This window comes from Streptopelia decaocto, assembly GCF_964273445.1.
Source record: "Streptopelia decaocto genome assembly, chromosome: 15".
Taxonomy (NCBI): Eukaryota; Metazoa; Chordata; class Aves; order Columbiformes; family Columbidae; genus Streptopelia; species Streptopelia decaocto.
The window spans coordinates 3,267,086-3,286,549 of record NC_138670.1 but is presented as its reverse complement, the minus strand read 5'-3'; the positions used below and the strand labels follow the sequence as shown (position 1 = coordinate 3,286,549).

At 50.4% G+C, this 19,464-nt stretch overlaps 1 protein-coding gene across 10 annotated transcripts in view; it reads right to left on the bottom strand.

Annotated features, from left to right (window-relative positions):
- Positions 1 to 19,464, bottom strand: part of NCOR2 (nuclear receptor corepressor 2) — a 213,224-nt gene that overhangs the window by 143,061 nt on the left and 50,699 nt on the right. For all 10 annotated transcript variants that reach the window (XM_082066400.1, XM_082066408.1, XM_082066409.1 and 7 more), the window contains exon 2: positions 4,230 to 4,442. In XM_082066400.1, coding sequence (XP_081922526.1) covers positions 4,230 to 4,334 — 105 coding nt within the window. In that variant the 5' untranslated portion in view covers positions 4,335 to 4,442. The remainder of the gene's footprint in view (positions 1 to 4,229; positions 4,443 to 19,464) is intronic.

Genomic DNA, 19,464 nt, shown 5'->3' with positions numbered 1-19,464 from the left:
TCAAATCACGTCCAAAAAGCAGATTAAGGAGCAACCATACAAGTTTACAGTAGCTTGAAGAAAAAGAACTGCCTTGGATCAAGGCTGTGTCCTAGGGAAAACGAGCTTTAAATATAAACTGCTGTAAGCCAACTCCTTTCTGGCGATGGGAGAGAGACCCCAGGGCAGGGAATTCGGTGTCTTGTTCCTTCACCTCCATGTCTCCCGGTCCCACAGCAGAAAGCCAATTCTCCCAAATCCACCGCTGAGCTGCTGGGAGCTCGTGCAAACCCTTCGCCGGCAAGCTCCGGGTACTTCCAGAGGGACCGCGCCGACTTCTTGCGACAGACCCAGCCAGGGTCAGCATTTCCAAGGTACGTTTTTGATTTCTCAAGCCATTCCTTGCAACGCGAGCTGGAGCCAGGCGGGCAGAACACAGGACGCAAATCCCTGGCACAACCGGCCCGGCTGCGCAGCGGGAGCAGGAGACTCGGCTGGAGAAGGATCCTCAGAGCCTGGGGGATGCTGAGCATTTGGCGCCGTAAACTCCTCCGTTCTGCGAGTTCCTGGAGCACCGACACAGACTGGCATTTTGCTTCCAGCAGATAAAAGCGTGAATAGCTCCTCCAAGGAAAAAAAATCAACACAGCAGCAAAGGCGTCTGGTGGATTAATGCAAAAGACACCGTGTCTCTGCAGGCTTACCTGGCGTAGCCTTGCCACGCTGATCACGTTGCTGCGGAGAGCAGCCACCTCCTGCCATCTCCAGAGCTTGCACCTCCTTCCAGCACCTTCCATGGCAGGACGCTGGGTTGAACTCACGCTGCTGGGAGGAGGAGACTGGCCGGGGAAGGCACTGGAGTCCCCCCCAGGCCACCATTTGGCTGGGACACCGAATGGATACACCAGTTTGCATCAGCCTCTTGTCTCTGGTTCAGCCAGACAAGGAAGTATTTATCACAGACCAAGAAACAAACGAGCGATCTGATTGTGATGCTCCTGCGCAAGTGCTGTTTAGCAAATGAGGAGTTTAATGAAGGAACTACAGCGCTGCTCCCAGACAGGAGGGGTGGCCGGGGACGGTCTCAAAGCCAGAGCAGAGGGGTTGAGCTCTCTTTGCCATCTCAGCTGAGCTGTGCGGGGGAAACGGGGCCAAAGATCCGCTATGCCGAGCGGCTCTCGCTTTGCAGGGAGGGGATGGTGCTCCCCAATGGGGATCCAGCTGAGGACACCGCACTGATTCCATACACACATGCACACACACCGACACTACCAATCCCTGAGCCTGTTTAGCACTTCTAGTAGGCAAAACACTAAAAGCTCCCCCAAACCAGAAGGCGTTTTGGCACAGAGGCCGCCACACACAGGCACCGTGTGTGCCCCAACCCCCAGCACCTCCCACAGCCGGTACCCCCCTCCTGGCAAGCGCAGCCCGCACCCCAAACCGCATCCTTCCCGCAGCACCGAACGTCGGGCGCTTCAGGAGGACTGGCGAGAAACTGGATCCTCGGGGAGGAGGAGAGGGGAACCCTCCTGCCCCCAGGGCATATTGACCATGAAGGTGCTTTAAAAGGAAAGGGGGACGTGCCCTACGCAGGGAAATCGATCTGTTCGCAGAAAATATCTGCAGGTTGCCTGAAAATGAATATCCCTCATGCGAAAGTTTCCTTTGAGAGAGCATGAACTTCAGACACATTAGAAGGTTAAGAGTGTAAGCAATGTGTTTTTTCACCTTCAGCTGAAGGTCACGGAGCACTCAAACAATTCCTCTGTTCCCAAGCTGAACACGACAGAAGTCAACTAAGCACCCAAAGCTGGCACCTCAGAGTGAAACCAGCCAACAAACACCCTCACCCGACCGGTACTGGATCTTCTGCAGCAGCTCTGGACTCGGCAGGAACTCCTGGAACACTGTTGTGAGACAGTGCCCATGTGTGCAAAGCATATTTCTGTTTGTTCTCTTGAAATACATCATCTTCCCCATTTTCTTGGATACTCCCTCAGGTTTCACATGATAGGAGAAGGAAAACGTCCACTGCCTTCTGCCCCTCCACAGCCTCCCCTCTCACTTGCCTCATCTGCGAAATCAAACAGCCGCAATCCTTTAAATCACTTTTCGTAAAGTGTCTCCCAAGCCTAAAATAACGTCACGGCTCATTTCTGAGCTCGGTATTCCTGCCGCGCCACCTTTCCCTGGGTGCGACCGTCACAGCTGGACTGTATTTATTTATATTATAGCAGCATTTGCAGCCCTGTTCGCTCAGCCCTGCACACGTGCCCAGGAGGTGACCCAGGGCGTTTCCACACCAGGACAAGGATCCCCAGGCTGACAAATGCCCGGTTCTCAGCACAGGATGTCGTGGAAGGCAGCGAACCAGAACCAAACCACAGCAAATGCAAGACACGCCAGTGTCGGGTTGGTTTTGGCCTCTCCTGCCTTCTTCCAAACAAGCTCTCACTGTGCAAACACACCCCATGACAAAACTGACCTGGCCAAGACATGCAAGCAAATACCGCTGGCTTTGATATTAAACAGCGCAGCAACTTCAAAGCAACTGGGCTCTCCTCTCCCCAGCGGTCCCAGCAGAGATCAGCCCCAGCCCTGGGGCCATGGCTTCCAGCCCACGGCGCCGAGCAGGAAACACGTGTTTGCAAACAGCTGAGCGTGGCGGGGCGGATCACGCAGGGACGCGCTTCCAGAAACGCTCCGTCCGTCCTCCCGAGGAGAGGGAAGGGGTGTCCGGCGTGCACAGGGCTGGCGCGGCTCTGCACAAAGGAGCCCTTTGGTTTTTCCATCCAAAATAAAACAATTTAAAAACAAATCTCAGCTCGGACCTCTCCTGCATCCAGACACCTCAAAGGTATCACATAACTCGGGAAGATTACACGCGGCTGTAAAAATAGCTTCTAGCAGCAAATGCCAGCAACTTCCTCCAACGTTAATATGACAGAATAAAACCAGTATTCACCCCAGCCAGAGCGCAGGGCAGAGAAACCCAGAGCTCCGTCCCGCTTGCAAACAACTGCCCCGCTTGGTTCACGCTGCTGTTGCGACACGAAGGGGAAGGAGCCGGGGTTTGGAGGAGACAAGGACTCCGCACCCCGAGGGCAGGAGCCTCCCCCTCTCTGCTAAAATCCACCTCCGCACTGGGTACTGAGGTTTCTTTGGTTTGGTTTTAAAACACAGTTTTGCGATGACTGTAGATATTTGCTCACCTGGTCACATCCTCTTCCTGCTCGCGTTTCTGATAAAAAGAGAACCGAGATTTTCTTCTTGAGACAAACGCTCTCGTTCTGTCTCACTTCCCGAACACGTTCGCACCGACGGAAGCAAAACTCCCATAAATTGAAGCAGGTCAGCGCGGTTCATACCCTGGATGAAAAGGCTCTTTGTGCAGAAGCACGCAGGCCCCGAGCGATCCAGATGAGCCAGCGAACGCAGCCAAAAGCTCGTCCTGTGCCCTCCTTAACGGCTCCATTTCACACCCTTCCCAAACTCTGGCTCTGCTGAAGCGCAAAGTGAGCAAGACAAGGGAATTTTATCCCTTCCAGGCTTTCAAGTCTAACTCTAAAACCTTCACAGCAGGAATTTTATTGTTCAATAACCACTGTCAGAAACACAACCCTGAGCCAAGGTCTCCTCACCAACCCGCGTTACGAGCCGCGGCCACCTCGCTGTGAGCCACCAAGCAGCAGCTCCAGAGCAGCCTCACCAGTGCCTGCCGCACTCCAGCACCTAATAAGATTCACTTAAGCAGCTTGAGCTGACTAAAGCTGTTCCACTAGGGAGAGTCTGTTCCGTTAACTGCTTAAACCAAAAATATTCAACCATCCAGGATGAGCAAGCACAGATGTGAGTGACACAGCGCAGAGAGGTTGAATCTGGGTGAAATTAACCTGTGCAAGCTCCGGTGCATTCAACATTCTCCCCCCAGACTAGCTGCCGCACCCAAGGGTGCTCTTGCCAGAAGCCAAATGGACTTGGGTGCTCAGAGAGATGAGCCAGAGCCCATAACCACCACCAGTGCCGGAAAGAGGCTGGAAAGGGAGAGAAAAGCCAAAAGCAACGTATGAAGAAACAGAAGAGGGTCCCATGAGAGAGGAACGATGAAATCCCAAACCACAGGCACGGAAGCGGGCTGATTTCCTTGTAACAGCCACATCCGAGCCCAGATCACGCCACAGCCGCGGGGACACACCACGCGGCCCCGGCCCTGCCAGTGGGTAGGGAAGGAACAACTCTGTCCTTACCGCGTGTGGCCGAGTGATCTGAAGCGGGTAGGACATAGCGTGCGGGGGGTAGCGCGGCTCGGCGGCGCGCCAGCTCTGCGTCACGGGCTGCGTCGATCCAGACATGTCGGAAAAGCAGGCGCGGCGGCCGCCGCTTCCAAATCGCCGACAAAAGGATTAGGAGAGCCGAGAGCTCCTCTTCATCATGCGCGTGTTTTCCACGTCACGCAACAACTGGAAGCAAACAGGAGAGAGGCAGGTTAGAATTCAGTCACCCACAGCGCAACACAAAGATCAAGCCTTGGGTGACCACCAAGGATTGAAGCACGTCACACACCTGCAGTGCCACACTGAGGACCAAGAGCCAGAGAAGACACCATGGCCCTGAGGGTGTTTTCACAAACACCCCTGTCACCCACACATTTGATGCTTTACAAGGTGTTGCAAGTCCTTCCACAGCTGTAACAAAATCCAGAAAACCAACAAAGTGGGAGAATTCCCCTCAGCCCCAAGCAGAGATTTGCAAGGATACTTCACGTAGTTTGTTTGGAGAGGATTTTAAGCCCCCTGCTTTTTGTCTGGATTTCAATGAAAAAAAAAAGTAACAAACATTTAAATGCTGCCAGTTTAAGGTACACTATTATTCCCATATTAATGCATAGATACACAAAGTATAAATCCCCACTGCTGCCTGGGCTGGAGGGATGTAACCAGGACCGGTCTGAGCAGGGAGAATCCCTGTTCCCCATCTCCGTCCCACACGAAGCCACACACCCCGCACGCCTCCCCAGCAGAGGTGCATGTTACATATCGATTTGTGCAACTTTTTGGCAGAATCCGACTTGTTGACCAGCACACCGGGAGCACCATGAGCTCCCCAGCCGAACAGCAGCCACAGCCAACGCAACTGCAACCAGAGCAGCAGCTGGCATGTACAGAAAGTGAAAAGGGGATGGGAAACGGAAAAAGAAATATTAAAAAAAAAAAGGGGGGGAAGTTTTTTTTCTGCTTTTTTAATTTTTTTTGTATTTCTCCTGTGAGCCCACAGATCAGCCTGTGCTGATAAAGCGCTCGCTATCTGCTGCAGGCAGGCACAGGCCCGTGTCGCTGGTTTGCTGACATCCCCGCACGGCTCCCCAGCCAGAAATAAAACCAACCCGGGGCAACGGTCCCCGGCGGGCGGGCACGACACGAGGGGGGCAGCCCCGGGAGGCCCCCGTAGAAAGAGGTCACGTTTTACAAAAATAGCGCTTTCCAGCAAATTCCCATCACGGCCGAAGGATGAGAGACCTGCAGAGACATCTCCGTGTTCCTGCCCAGGGTCAGCCGAGCCTCTTCAGCAAAAGGATTTTGCCAAGTTACATACGGGAAAACACACAGCGAGGTTTGGCTCTCGCGGCAGGGGAGGAGGGACAAGCAGGTCCCCTCCTGCTTTGGGCTCCATCCCTGCGCAGGAGCTGGGATTCCCCTGCACCCGCATATCCCCACCGAGCCCCGGGGCTCCTTACCTGCCACCCCGGTGACCCAGGAACAGCCCGACCCTCACCCAGGCGGGACAGCCATGGATGGGGACAGCGCTCGGCGTGCTCGGGGCCATCGGAAAGCCCCCACACCCAGGGGAATTCACAGGCACCCAGAAAGCAGCCAGCGCGTATTTATACTTCCAGTATGACTAACGCCACTTCCCCCCGCGCTTCCGACTGGATGCGATTTTAATCGCTGATTCCCACCCAAAGCTGGGGGCTGTGTTGGGAACACGTGGTTTGACACCCATTCACCCCCCCAGCTCTTCCTGCAGCCCTAGTGGGTTTCCATAGGGACAAACCCTCCCCGCAGCCGCCAAGGACACGCACACGATGCTCTCAAGGGCTCCAAAAGCTCGCTGGGATCTGCAGAAGTTTAAGGTACTTTCCTAATAACGGAATCAAGCTCGGACATCTTGGCTTGCAGCCACCTAAGAGTTAATTAGCACATGTAAATTATATATATATATGTGTATATATAGATATATATATATATATATACACACACACACACTCTAAGGTGGGGGGCCCAGAGCCTTTGGCGGCTTTCAGCAAGGCAACCGCTTCTCTGGAAGCTCAGCAGGTGGACCGGACCACATCCTGGCAGCCGCCTACGGTAAAAGATATGGGATGATTTTTCTTCTTTCAAACTCTTCATATCAGAAGTTCAGCTTCAAAACTCAACACCAAGTGCAAAGCCACAGAGCGTCAAGCTCTAAAACAGTTCTAAAGCTTTTTTGCTTCTGTCTGTGCAATCGGAAAACAAATAAGTTAACTCCCTAATCGAGAGATACACACATGGGGTGAAATTATAGGGGCCAACAGACCCGTCCTGCACCCACGGAGGTGCAAAGTACGATGTCTTGGGGGGATGTATGGGTGCTGCTGGGCCACCTATCCCAGCATAGGATAATGAGATGCTTCCCCATCAGTGACCCTTAACTAATTATTTTTAAGAGAGGAACACAAACAATAGGAGCAGATTAATGGAAATAAAAGAGCAATAGCGCAGCCAGCCTCTTTAAATCTTTAAGATCGAACTGTTCGGTTCCTGCTTTCCTCAGCTGATTTTGATGAGGAACAGACATTGTCTCACAGGAAAAGTATTTCCCCCCAGTTGGAGTCCCCATCAGAGGCTGTTTTATCCGCAGACCTGCATTAGTCATTACAGCCCAAGGTACGAGATTTACAGCCTCTGATCAGCAACGGGAGAAAGCCCGAGGTGACCGGCCAGGGGCTACAACAGGGACTGTGGGGGGGGCCAGAGCCCGCGGATGCTCCTGCACCCAATATTTCCACCTGTTTGGGAGACACCCAGGATCCTGCCGCACTGCTGAAGCCTCCAAAAAAACCACCCGCAGCAAACCACCCCCTGCTCCTCCTCTTCACGTGCCATTGATGGTCTCAAGTCATTCCCCATCAGCTGTTCTGCCTCATTTGCACCATGAAAGCACCGTACAAGCCACTGCAAGTTGCTGCAGGCTCGGCCACACCAGAGGAGCTCAGCCCAAGAACCTGCCAGCTCCCAGCAGCAAACAGCAGCTCGGGTGTGCAGCACCGGGCCAAGCAGAGCCGGGTCCAGCCCAAAAAATGGGTGCAGACAAGCTCCCGACGCCCCACAGCGACCTACAAGCTCAGAGCCGACAGCACTTCGACACCGGGCTGTGCATTTCTGTGCTGCTCCCTCAGTCCGGCAAAAACACATATTGATAAAACCAGGACCGCGGAACAACCCGACAGGTCTACAAGAAGGTTTTATAATTAAATCGAGTTGCAAAAGATTTAATTAATGCCATTCAGCACGCTTGTTGATCTTCAAAGTTACGGCCAACGCTCCCGACCGGCTCCATGTTCCTCCGGGAGAGCAGGATTCCCAGGCGAGGGACAGAAAGTGGGCAAGTTGCCATAACTACCCTGTGCCTCAGTTCATCTGTCTGAAAGGTGAGAACAAGACACTCCCCGCTCCCGGAAAATACCGGTTTAACCATCCTCAGAAGAGTTTCAAAGATCCCAGTGAAAACATGCTGTTCAAGTTCAAAATAAACTTCTTTTTTTCTTTAAAAACCAAAGACTTGCTGAAATAAGATTAACAGAATATTTTGTTTCTTAAGTCTAGAGTAATGTTGCTCAACTTGTGGTCTACAGCCCATGGATGGTCTACAGAAGACGTTAGGAGCCAACCCACAAAATGACTGCAAAAGATCTTCGGAAAGGCAACGACCAGGACCACCACACTACGCACAGAATGCAAATAAGAGGAATGCTGCTAGCACTCACCAGGGCACGTTTAATTGAGGAATATTGACAACAAAGCTAATGTTTAATTACAAACACTCAATGATGCACGTTTTTGGAAAAAACAACCAAGTTTCTCCACTCAAATGCTTGATACATGGCAATTTTCGTCTTCAAGCGCACAAAAACAATGTATATATCGTCCAGTCAACTCATGTATTTTGAAATAAAAGGAGACCTTTGTTTATAATGTTTAATCAATACTGAGCTGTAACATTGGTCTCCAAGAGACCAACCAACCATCGTGCTTTAGGCAGCACCAGCAGAGCAGGAAAGCCCATTGCCCATCATCATCCCCGGTACTGACGCCCCGTTCAGCTCTAGATCCAAACCGGACTGAAAAGCACTTAGAGATTTACCCCTTGGCTTCAAAGGACCAGTAGAAGCAAAAAATAATTAAGATGTGATGAAAATGCATAGAGAGAGGTTCCCAAGAAATGCACCACAATGTAACGGTAATGGATTTGTCTAATCAATATGTGCATGAAATTTTCTTGGAAGACAGTTGACATTATACGCAAATATTTCTATGCACTGTATCTATTGAGTCCTTTCAATAGGAAAGCAGGCCCTGCGCCATAAATTTAGGGTTCTATTCAGAATAACAAAGACGACTGTGTCAGTGTGTGCAGCCCGGGAAGCCACAGCAGCGCTCAATCACAGCAGGGTACAGAGGTTTTAAATTGAAATAGCAGCACAGGGTCAACAGGAAAGATCAGGCACACCCTGAGCTCCGTGGCACGGAGGAGAGGTTATTTGAGCCCTGGGGTTGAAAGCTTGTACCTGTGTGTGTGATCTCAAAGCATTTTCTTTGTTTTGGAAGAGTAGAAAAGCAAAGCCAGGCTGGCAGCATCCTGCACATCACGGCCAGACCCCACGGCTCCTCATGTGCGCCCCAAAGAGTGGGACCCGACCCCAAAGAGTGGGACCCGAAAGGCTCTCACCCTGTTCCCCAGCTCACCCCGAGGTCTGCCCATCCATAACCACCCTCCTCCCTCTGCTCCTTTGGCCAGATGACTTTTGAACCAGCCTAATTTCCCAGCCCAACAGTGTGGATGCACAAGCCGCGTATCTGGGGGAAGCAGAGACCCCGCAGCACCACGAGGGAGCTGCCCGGGGCAGGATGTCACCCTTGAAAAAGGTACAACCAGTCCCTAAAGCCACAAGGGAACGGCAGAAGCTCGAAGTCCCTCATCCTTGTTGGAAAACCCCGGGCTGCGCCAGCCGTCCCACCGCGACACGGCTCCGCACAGACCCGGTTCTGAGCCCCCATCAAAGGTGACTTCTCTGCCCTGCTCCCGTCACAGCCCGAAGCAGCAAAGCAGGATTTGCAACTTGTATTTCTCCTTTTCAATCTTTCCAGGCTATTTTGGGCACGGGCCCCATGTTTAGCTCTGCCCCGAGATAACCTTTGCCAGCATTTGTGTGCGGATCTCTGCGCTGCAGCTGCGCGGAGCAAGGTCAGAGGGCTGCATTTTGCCAGCAGCGCTCCCGGTTGTGTTTCCAGAGGCAGGTTTGCCAGACGACGCTGGCCCGATGCTTCTGGCAGAGGAAAGTGTGTGCGAACTGCGGCTGGAGCTCCTGCCACCAACAGCCCCGTTCAGAGCCCGACCCTCCGTACCATCACCCGGTTCCTCCGGGGCCGATGAGCATCTGCACCACCTGCCCCAGCTCTCATTGCTGGATTTTTCCCTCCTAATTGATTAAAAAAATCATAAGCATTGCCTGGAATTTGCAGTTGAGGCTGCAGAAGCAGGTGGGTGACCTGTGGATGATCCGGACAGCGAGCACATCAGCAGGGATGCGATGGGAGCTGCTCCCGTGCACAACAGCATCACCCTTTTCCGCACCGGCACACACAACCCACAGCTCCTGACTGCCGGCTGCAGAATTAATGCCCAAAAGGGACACTTCAAATAATTCCAGATGCTGAGGAGTGGGGAAAAAGAAACCCCCACAAATTAAAAAAAAAAAAAGGGGGGTGGGATTTGTATCCATGCACAGGCCGTTCATGAAAGAAAGGAGTTATTTTAGGGGTAGGCTGGAGATAGAAAGCAAATTGGACCACGTGAGGGCTTTGTTGAAGATGATGTGCAATGACAAATGGAAATGCCTGGAGAGGAAATTAAAACAAAACAACAAACCAAACATGAAACCAGCCGACACTGGGACTGCAGAGGGAAACGGGGCAGCCGAGCAGAGGAGGAACGGGAAGGAGCGACGGCCAAATGCCAGAGCGGGGCAGCCAAAAAGGAGACAGATCATAAAACCAGTGCAGGACAGCACAAGTGAACAGCACTTTATTAGTAAGACTCCAAGGATGGAAAAAAAAACCACTAAAAATGCTCTGTTTTCTGCTGAAAACCCAGCCCAAAGCTCCAGATACAGAAATGCACGAGTTGCAACTAAGAAGTGCATTGGCCGGGACAAGAGGGGCTGCTGAGGCAGGCGGCAACTTTAAACCAAGGAAAAACCACGCAATTCCTTGCTAACAAGCAACAGTGATATAGTAACCACAGGGCTATTTTAGCCATGCTCCCAAGTACACTAAACAGCACATTAACAACCATTGCTGTAACAACATCATCACTACACCCATTCACAGCACCCAGGAGCAAACCTAAACCCCAAGCCCCGACTACCCAGATAAACAAGGCTTTTAAAATGCAAGGCAGATTACAAAGCACCTGTGAGAATTATTTATCTATTTTGCACAGAACACGCTGCTCATTTGATTTTCAAACCCTTCCGCTCGTATTGCTGCAGAGACAGGTCCTCTGATGTCTCAGGCACGTTCATGAAAGCCGGGGGAGTCATCTCCTCGAGATCCTTTTGTTGAACAAATTACTCAGCTCCAGAGTGACATTTTCGATTATTTACATCCTGAATAAAGAAGGGAAATTCATTTTCTGGAGTTCCTAAGATAAGTTCTTTGAGGCAAATTGTACCGCTAAACATTTTCTCCTTTCGCACGTTCCCAGTTTCAAAGGCGACAAAACATCTTCGCCTCCTAAATTATTCCTTTTCTTTCATGATCCTCTAATGATTCAGGAGCCCGAACTTCACACGGGGATCTTTGAAGAGCACCGACTGCCAGCATAAAAGCTGAACTATTGTGACAAACTGCACAATTTTATGCCTCCATAGGAAGACACGCGCAAAGGAACAAAATTACCCATGGGAACCGAAACAAAGCCTGCAAATAAATTAAATGACCTGTAAACTAAGGCACTCAAAAATATATGAGATGCTACGCAGCTGTGCCATAAAATATCACTAAAGAAGGGAGTCATTTGGGAGCGGAGCTGTTTTAAACAAACCCGTTTTACTCCAGGTTTGCAAAGCAGTCGCTATACGCACCCAGCACGGCGGATGGGAACCTGAGTAACGCTAACTGGATGGCTTGTGATCGTCTATCAAACACCAGCTCTGAACCCTCCACTAGGCCCTTCTCCTAACATCCCCCAGGTAATTACTAGCAGATAGAGTCAATTTTCAGCCCAGGCTAATAACTGAATTCCAGCCATTTGTTCCTACACGTTGCTGCTGCTTTCATTTCTCCCCAGGAAAACAGATGAGAAGTTCAAGCTCGCTGGTGGCCCAGCAAAGCAGCCGCTCATTAGTTCGGAGCAGATCAGCCGGAGAGACGGGTCTAAGCGGCAGGAGCCATTAATTGGGCATGTTCTGCTTTCCTTGTCTAAGTAATTAATAGCTTCTAGACAGAAAGTCAAAGCCTCTCTAGAGGCATCAAAAAATAATTCAACATTTGCATACAACGTGTAGCACCTCGCTGGACAATTTGCAGAGAGGGAATGGGGACAGGAGAACGTCACCTCCACCTCCTCCATCCCTTCTTCTATCCCCTGGACCCAAACCAAGAGCGCGGGGGATTGGACTAGATGAGGGGGATTGGACTAGATGATCTTTTGAGGTCCCTTCCAATCCCAAACATACTGTGATACTGTGAGCCCCGGCACACGGTGAGGGCAACGCAAAGGGCTTCACCCCTTCCGCAGAATCGTACCCTATAAACGAGGAGTCCCGCACAGCTCCCGCAACTTCACTCCAAGGCAAAAGCCGCTTTGCAGGAGCCGAGCTTTGGGTTGTGTTTCTACAGACAGGCTCACAAAGCAAATGGGGATTCCCGATGTGTTTAACAACTGAACCCGCGCAAACGGGATTTCGGTGCCTCCCTGCCAAGCTCAGCCCCACTGACAACAAGCTGCCCAGAGCCCTCGGGAGGCCCCAGCACATCGGGAGTCCTGGCTTCCTCACCAGGACAGTTCTCAACCCGCAGCCTGGTCGTTCCCTTTGTCATTTGCCTTTTCTGGGCTTGGAGCACCACTTTTCGGCCTGTTGTTCATGGGCTTCTGGGAGCCTATGAACTAGTTTGAAGGAGTCTTTGAAAGGCAATGGAAATTCCTGCTATAGAGACAGGACACATGTTGCAGGGTCCACTCTTCCCCGGGGAAGCAACAAGTGCAGGAAGATGGGGTCGGAACCCTCGGATCTCCCTGCACTGATGTACCAGAGGGAAGGGAGACCTTTGCCTGGTTTCCCAGCCAAAAGCCATTTCAGTCCGTCCTGATTTGCAATCGCTGAACTAAAAGCTATTTATTAATAATTAATACTACTAAAACCAAAACAAACCTCAGCTGCCAACATGAAGCTGCTCCTCAATGGCCCAGCTCACTGCTGCACAGGCAGGTACCTCCGTCACCGTCACCTACCTCCCGTCATCGTCACCTTGCAGGTACCTGCCCTGAGGCTGAGGTTTCAGATGGTTCCTCACCCTCCAACCCTTCAGCCACGCAACAGAAACAAAAAAACCCCAAACCAGCACACAAGGGAAATGTCCGACACAAAGCAATGGTCACCGGCTGGGAAACGCCTCTCCTAAGCAAGCAGAAACACTAACACCAAGTATTTAATTTGGACAAAACTGGTCTGGACAGGAGCACCGGGGATGCCAGCAGAGGGAATAGCAGAGTCATAGTCCCAAAGTCAAATATTGCTTTGTGTGGAGGTACAGAAACAAATTACAGCATAATAATCTGAGTCCATCCAGGGAGGTACTTAAGGATGTTTCCCAGCACCTTCATGCATTGAGCTTATAACCTTGATGAAGGCCTCAGATTTAAATTAAGATGAACTCTGGTTATCCAAGGCAAGAAAAACACAAACATGCCACTTTAAACTGGGAACAACGCAAGTTTCTGTATTTTCCTTGAAAATCCTGTAGTAGATTCAGGGGTGAAGGTGCTTTTGGACACATTAATGCGTCCATGTGTATTAGTATCCATTCTGTGAACATCAATACAAATGTACTTTACAAACTTAGAAGGAATGTTTAAACGAGGAAACACTGAGAAAAGGGATAATTCTCCTGTTCTTAAATTGCGCAGAAATTTTTATGGACAACCAACCACCCCCACTGTCCCCCCCACAAAGCTCTGTTGCATGCTTTACCCAGGAAACTCAGTCCGCTTCAATACAAAACACTTGGCCACAATTTCAACCGATGCAAAAACTGCTCGCCCTGCAAAAGGAGCAACATCACCGTCCCAACAGCTGGGAAATAGCGGTTTCCTATGCAATCACTGCCAGACTCTCCCAGTACCTCCTGGAGATGACCCCAGTACGGCTGCTGACGGATCCGGCAGGCAGGGTAGGGAGCTCCTTAGTCCTCCTCCCACAGCTCTGGTTTAAGGGGTGTGGAATGGCTCAATCATGCCCCTCAAGGCAGGAAGAAGTCACTTGTCTTTAAATACTCAGGTTTTTATTGAGTTAACATGTTTTAACAAGGTCAAGGCTTGGAGGGTAAACTCCTACCCAAAGGGGAATTCGCTGCTTCCCCCCCTTGTAATTCAGCAGCATCTGAGGCCAAAGTTAAAGTTACAAACTTTCCAAAGACAAATCAAGAAAAAAAATATTTAAGCAGTCAGAAAAAGTAAATAAACCTTCGGTTTCTTCACCCTCAGTGTCCAGAGAAGCACCTGGCACCGAAGCTCAGCACCCACATGTCCCCATGGGACAGAACCAGCAGGACAACGGGGTGGCTTTGCCTCCTGTCACCTCCTGCCCAGCGCAGGGCTGAGCTCCTGCAAACAGCTCCCCAGTTGAAATCCCTGTGGTCTGGCAGTGAAAACAGCTGCACAACAGCTGGCTGGGAAGCAAACACGGGGGGCACAGGCCACCGGAGCAGCCCCTTCTCCCCACATCTCCTCCGGTTACGGGTTGGTGGGAAAACTCCAGAAACACACACCAATATTGCAGACAGATGCCAGAGGTGAGCGAATGAATGCTCAACTGTGTGACAACGTGGAAGGAGAAATAGAAATCAAAGCCTTCCCCAAAATCACCTCCCCACTCTCCCAGCCCTAAAAAAGGCTTCCCAGTTTTGTTTTTACATCAGCCACCAACACAAGACCATTCCCACATCCCGTGAACACGCTCAGCCACATCGCCAGCCTGGCCACAACGTGACCAAGTCTTTCACGAGCCCAGACTCCCAAGGAGAAGCACTCCATGACCTCTTTGAACACACCATTCACCGAGGCAGATCATTTAACCACGTGCAGCACAAAGTCACTTCTAGGCAGGAGCAGTGACAGGTTAAAAGCTCACAGGTTAAACCAACAGCTCTTCCTCAAACTTCACCTCCTTCCTGGGTCCAGGGACAGTGGCAAAGCAGCAGGGACACACAACCTGCCCTGAGCATCGCTCAGGAGGTTCTGACCTGAGCAGAACTGGTATCAATATGATATAAAGTAGTTTTAATTTCTCCACGCAGTGGTTTGTACTGGTTTGACTGAACTGGCTTTTAAGTCAGGCCTGTGTAAACTGGAGCAGGTTTCCCGCTGCGATTCAGATGCCCCATTGCAGAGCCCATCCCAGCAGCCAGCCCTGCACAGCTCCAGCAAACAGAAAGTTGGGCAGGTCATGAATAAAATGCTTCTATACACGGACAAAGAAGGCAGATTAAAAAAGTCTCCCTTAATTTCATATACAGAATTTACCTTTAGAGTTTGATACTTGGTTAAATAACAGCAAAACCCAGGAAGCCAACACATGTGTAGACACCAAGCAGGATGCAGAGCTCAGCCTGCACCCCACGGCTCGCTTTGAGGGAGCACGTTGTGCTTCTGTGCCTTGAAACGCACCTGGAATAATCCGTAACAAGGTACTTAAAACTTCAGCACATGGAAGATCTAAAATATCATTTCTGTCAACTTAACAGGCATTACAGGTCCATGGTGTGTTTTATTAGCCAGATGCTAATGGAGCTACAATACATCAGGTGACATTTTAAAAGTTCCAAATAGTTTATAAAGGCTTAATCAATCATTAAATAGGTGTTTTAATAAATGGCTAAATCAATCATTTTAAGCCAGAGCTCTAAGGGAGCTGACTTTATAATAACCTGCAATATCTTCAGCTGAGATTCTCATATCTACCTAGAAGACGTCAACAAGTCACAGGCCTGAAGAACAGAACACACTATCTATCAGTTCTTAACTATTTGAATGTAGACTTGAATGTAAATAAGCGCCATACATGGTCACACTTCCTGCAGGTGATGATAAAAAACCAACAGATAAAACATTGCGGGGCGCTAAAAAGTGGTCCTTTGGGACGGCACTGGAGAATATTTAATAAAGTCAAAAGCTGCCGGCTAATTTCCCCTGAGAGTTCCCATTTAGAGCCTGTCGCAATGAGAATCCATCACAGACACCACTGATGCACCCACACCAGAGAGAAAAAACACCTCTTCTCCCTCTCTGAGCACCAGCAGCGACTTCCATGGGGCACAAACATCCCAGCGGGGCAGCCCTGGGATGCTGCAGCCAGGACCGGGACCTGGGGAGCTGCACAGCCCAGGGCTGACCCACCGCGGGAAGCCAAGAGGCCGCTCCGCTGACCCAAAGAGGAGCCGACGCTTGGGAGCAGCAACTCCATCCCTGCACATCTGTGCTTCCTCCTCCAAGGGGGCACTTCTGAAAGCAGACAGGCAAGCTGGCAACATGAGCTTCTCAGCGCTGACATAATTAATGTAGCATTTCTCAGGGGATGGGGGGGGAAGAAAAGCAATCAAGGGCACTCCAGCATCTTCCCCAGCAAAGAGAGACCAAGTGTCTCACCTGAGCTCAGCCTGGGGCTGCTACGTGTCTGGGAGGGACGGGAGGAGAAAGAGCCAACTGAGCAGAAAGGGAAATATCTCCTGGACTCCAACAAGACAAGGCCCCTGCCAAGAAACGCACAGCCAGTTCCTCATCTGCTTTACTGAGAAAAGGCAGAAACATTAAACGCAGAGGCGCACAGCTGGAGCAGATGTTTGCAATTCTCCACTGCTCACAACAGCAGCTCTGCCCCTCCCGCTCCCACCTGCCCCTCCGCTGCATCCAGCGGCGGGAGGTGATGCCGAGGGATGGGGCAGAGCCCTTCCCGGGGCCAGCGCCGTCCTTTGAGGCCCCCGCTCCATCGTCTCTCCTAAACTGACCCATTAAAATAACCCAGCTCCTGCGGTACCGCTGTTCTCTTTGGCCCACCAACCTAAAGGTTTCTTATCAGGAGCTTTTCAGACTCCAGAAGTAAAACCACTGAACTTTAGACCATTCAGAAAGTCCGTATCACACCAGCGCCTGTGAAGGGGAGAAGGGAAAGGCGTCCTGTCCGCTGCTTTGAAGAGATGATTTGAGGTCACTGTCCCTTACGCAATGGGAGCTACTCAGCTAGGATAAGATAGGCCACTAAGCGGGATTACAAATTTATCTCCCCTCAGTAGTGTGATCTTCCACCACTAATCATATCACAGAAAATAATATAGAAAATATTTTAAGGATTGCGCTTTGAGTCACTAGCAAGGCACGAAATGCTCGCACAGCAACATGAAAAATCTTTTGTTTCAGCTGCGAGGGCGACGTGAAGCACAGAGAGGGAGCACGGACACGGAAAACAAAACACAGCAACCCCGGGGTCAGTAACAGCGCCGGGAAACCCCCACAGAGCCGAGATGCTGCCAACCAAACTAGAGGAAAGATGTGAAGCGTCACCAGGCAGCGCAGCCCGAGAAGCCGGGGCTGGATGCACCCGCTTCCAATGGCACTTGGAACTTCCACCCGGGCAGCACCTTCCTGCCCCGGGGCTGTAAAAATTGTCAACGACAGTCTGACATCCAACCCCTTCAAAGGATCAAGGGCAATCCTCATGTTCACGCTCCCTGGGGCCAGCGCTGCTTTGGTTTGGCACCGAGCTGGCAGAAAAACCACCCTGCACCTCCCCGGGTAGGCACAAAACTTTAAACCAACATTAAACTTGCAAATAACCTCTCAGAGACCACAACTGAAAGCCATAAGCCTCTACACCTAGACACTAATCTAGTGGTTTTGAGGCTCGATCAGACGTATTTTCCAAAACTTTGCCAGAAATTAAAACCTACAATGCAAATAACACCATTTAGGGATGCGGACTTTCCGGTTTCCCATCAGAAGGATTTCAGTCTCATCCCACTAATCGCTGCAGCAGGGGCTACTCCATCAATGACATCACGGCAGAATTAATTACAGCGCTCATTACATCATCACCCACAAGAGATTATGCAGCTCTCCAAGTGGCACCAGCAGCCTCTGAATAGCTTATATAGAGGAGACCACGAAGAATATACATATTTAAGAAGTCTCACATTGTTAATTTAAGGGAAATAGCAGCGTGCACTGAACCACCTCTCTCCAGGATGGGAAAAAGACTTTAAAAAGCCTATTGAAATGACTCTCAGCAGCAAATAAAGTTTAATAACAGGAACCTGAATGAGAACCAAGCGCCCATTACAGAATCTGGCGCTATGCGGCTGGGAACATGAGAAGGACAGTGTTTTTGTGTCCCCGTGTCACACAGCGGCGTTAGATCCGTCACGGGAGCTGCTCCTTGCTCAGCCTTCCCTCCTCTGCCTGGACTATTCGCAGCAACATTAGAGCAGCCATCCAGCAGATGCTTAAAAAATGCAGCATGACGTTCAAATGACATCTATCCATAAATCAGCCCAAACCACAAACATCTGAAGAAGATTTTCACTTAATCCAATTTACTGTAATCTCTCTTTTTAGTTAAAATGACAGAAATGTCAAAATGGGACTTTACTCCTCTGTCAAAGCATCTCATGGTGAAAAGGAAAATAAGCAGGCTCTGGCGCGCAGCACCACTTATTAGGTTAGAAATGTCAAAACTGTACTTTGATTCTCACTATTAGCAGTCACATCCACACGCTGTGCCCTTCTGTTTCACTTCATTTCCCCTAAAAGCGAGCGCACAGCATATGTCTGATGCCAAGCAGCATCCAGGCAAAAAAGCAAATGAGCAGCTCTTTGTTTGCGATGACCCCGAGCTCATCTCCTTTTCCAGACCCTCCTGGAGTCTCTCTTATATATATATAAGCAGTCCTACCTACCACCAAGGGTTTCGGAAGATTGCCTTCTGCTCCTTCCAAGAATAGACCAGCGACCCGAGCCTTCTCAACAGAACCACCTTAAATTGCTTTCCCCCAACTATCCACATTAATTAGCAAACAGCATAATTGACTCTCTGCCCAGGAGTTAAACACCTGTGCGTCCACATAGATATTTCCCTGCGTGTATCCTTCTCCCCAATGGTCACAAAAATTAAGCCATTACCCAATAGTCCAGGAAAGTGAAAGAAAAATCCCTACTGTCAGGAGTGGGGTCTTCATGCATTATTTAACAAGAGCTCTGTTGGCAAAACTGGTGTTGTTTTTATATAAAAGCTAATAGAAATTGTACCTCCAGGTGTCAAAACACTGATGGTAATTCCTGCTGCCTCAGACATCTTGATGTTTCAATTTTAGCAGTATGAGGAGCCTGCAGGGAATCCAAGAGGGTAAAGTGCTCGTGCTCAAAGAGAAGCAGAGAGAAGGAGCCTTTTTATTCCTTTAGAAAGGGCTCGGGGGAACAGTTCTACTCACTGGAATTATCAGATCTGGTTCCCTGCTCCTTCCCTTCCTTGAAAGGGGAAAGAGCAAGATAGGCTAACAAGGAGTGATTGTATCGTGTCGACAGGAGAAAAAGAACAAAATCATCAACAAGGCTGCTAAGGAGAAGCAGAAAGACAAAGAAGTGAACTGAAGATATCGTTAGGGCGCAGCAGAACAGCAGCTGCAATTAGCGGGATGCTTACATGACTTCCACAGAATGAATAAACTGTGACGAAACAGCGATTTTAATTTTATTTTAAGTTTATGCCTAAAACTGCCGCAGCACCTCAAGTCCTGTCCCTCACTGACTTGCAGCCGCGCTCCTTCCCTTGCAGCCGTGGTGCCGGGGAGGCCAGCGCCGATCCCCCCTGCACCAGACCACAGCCAACAGCTTCAGGCTGCTGACACCGGCACACCGAGGCCCTTGGGTACTCATTTATTCACTGAACAGCCA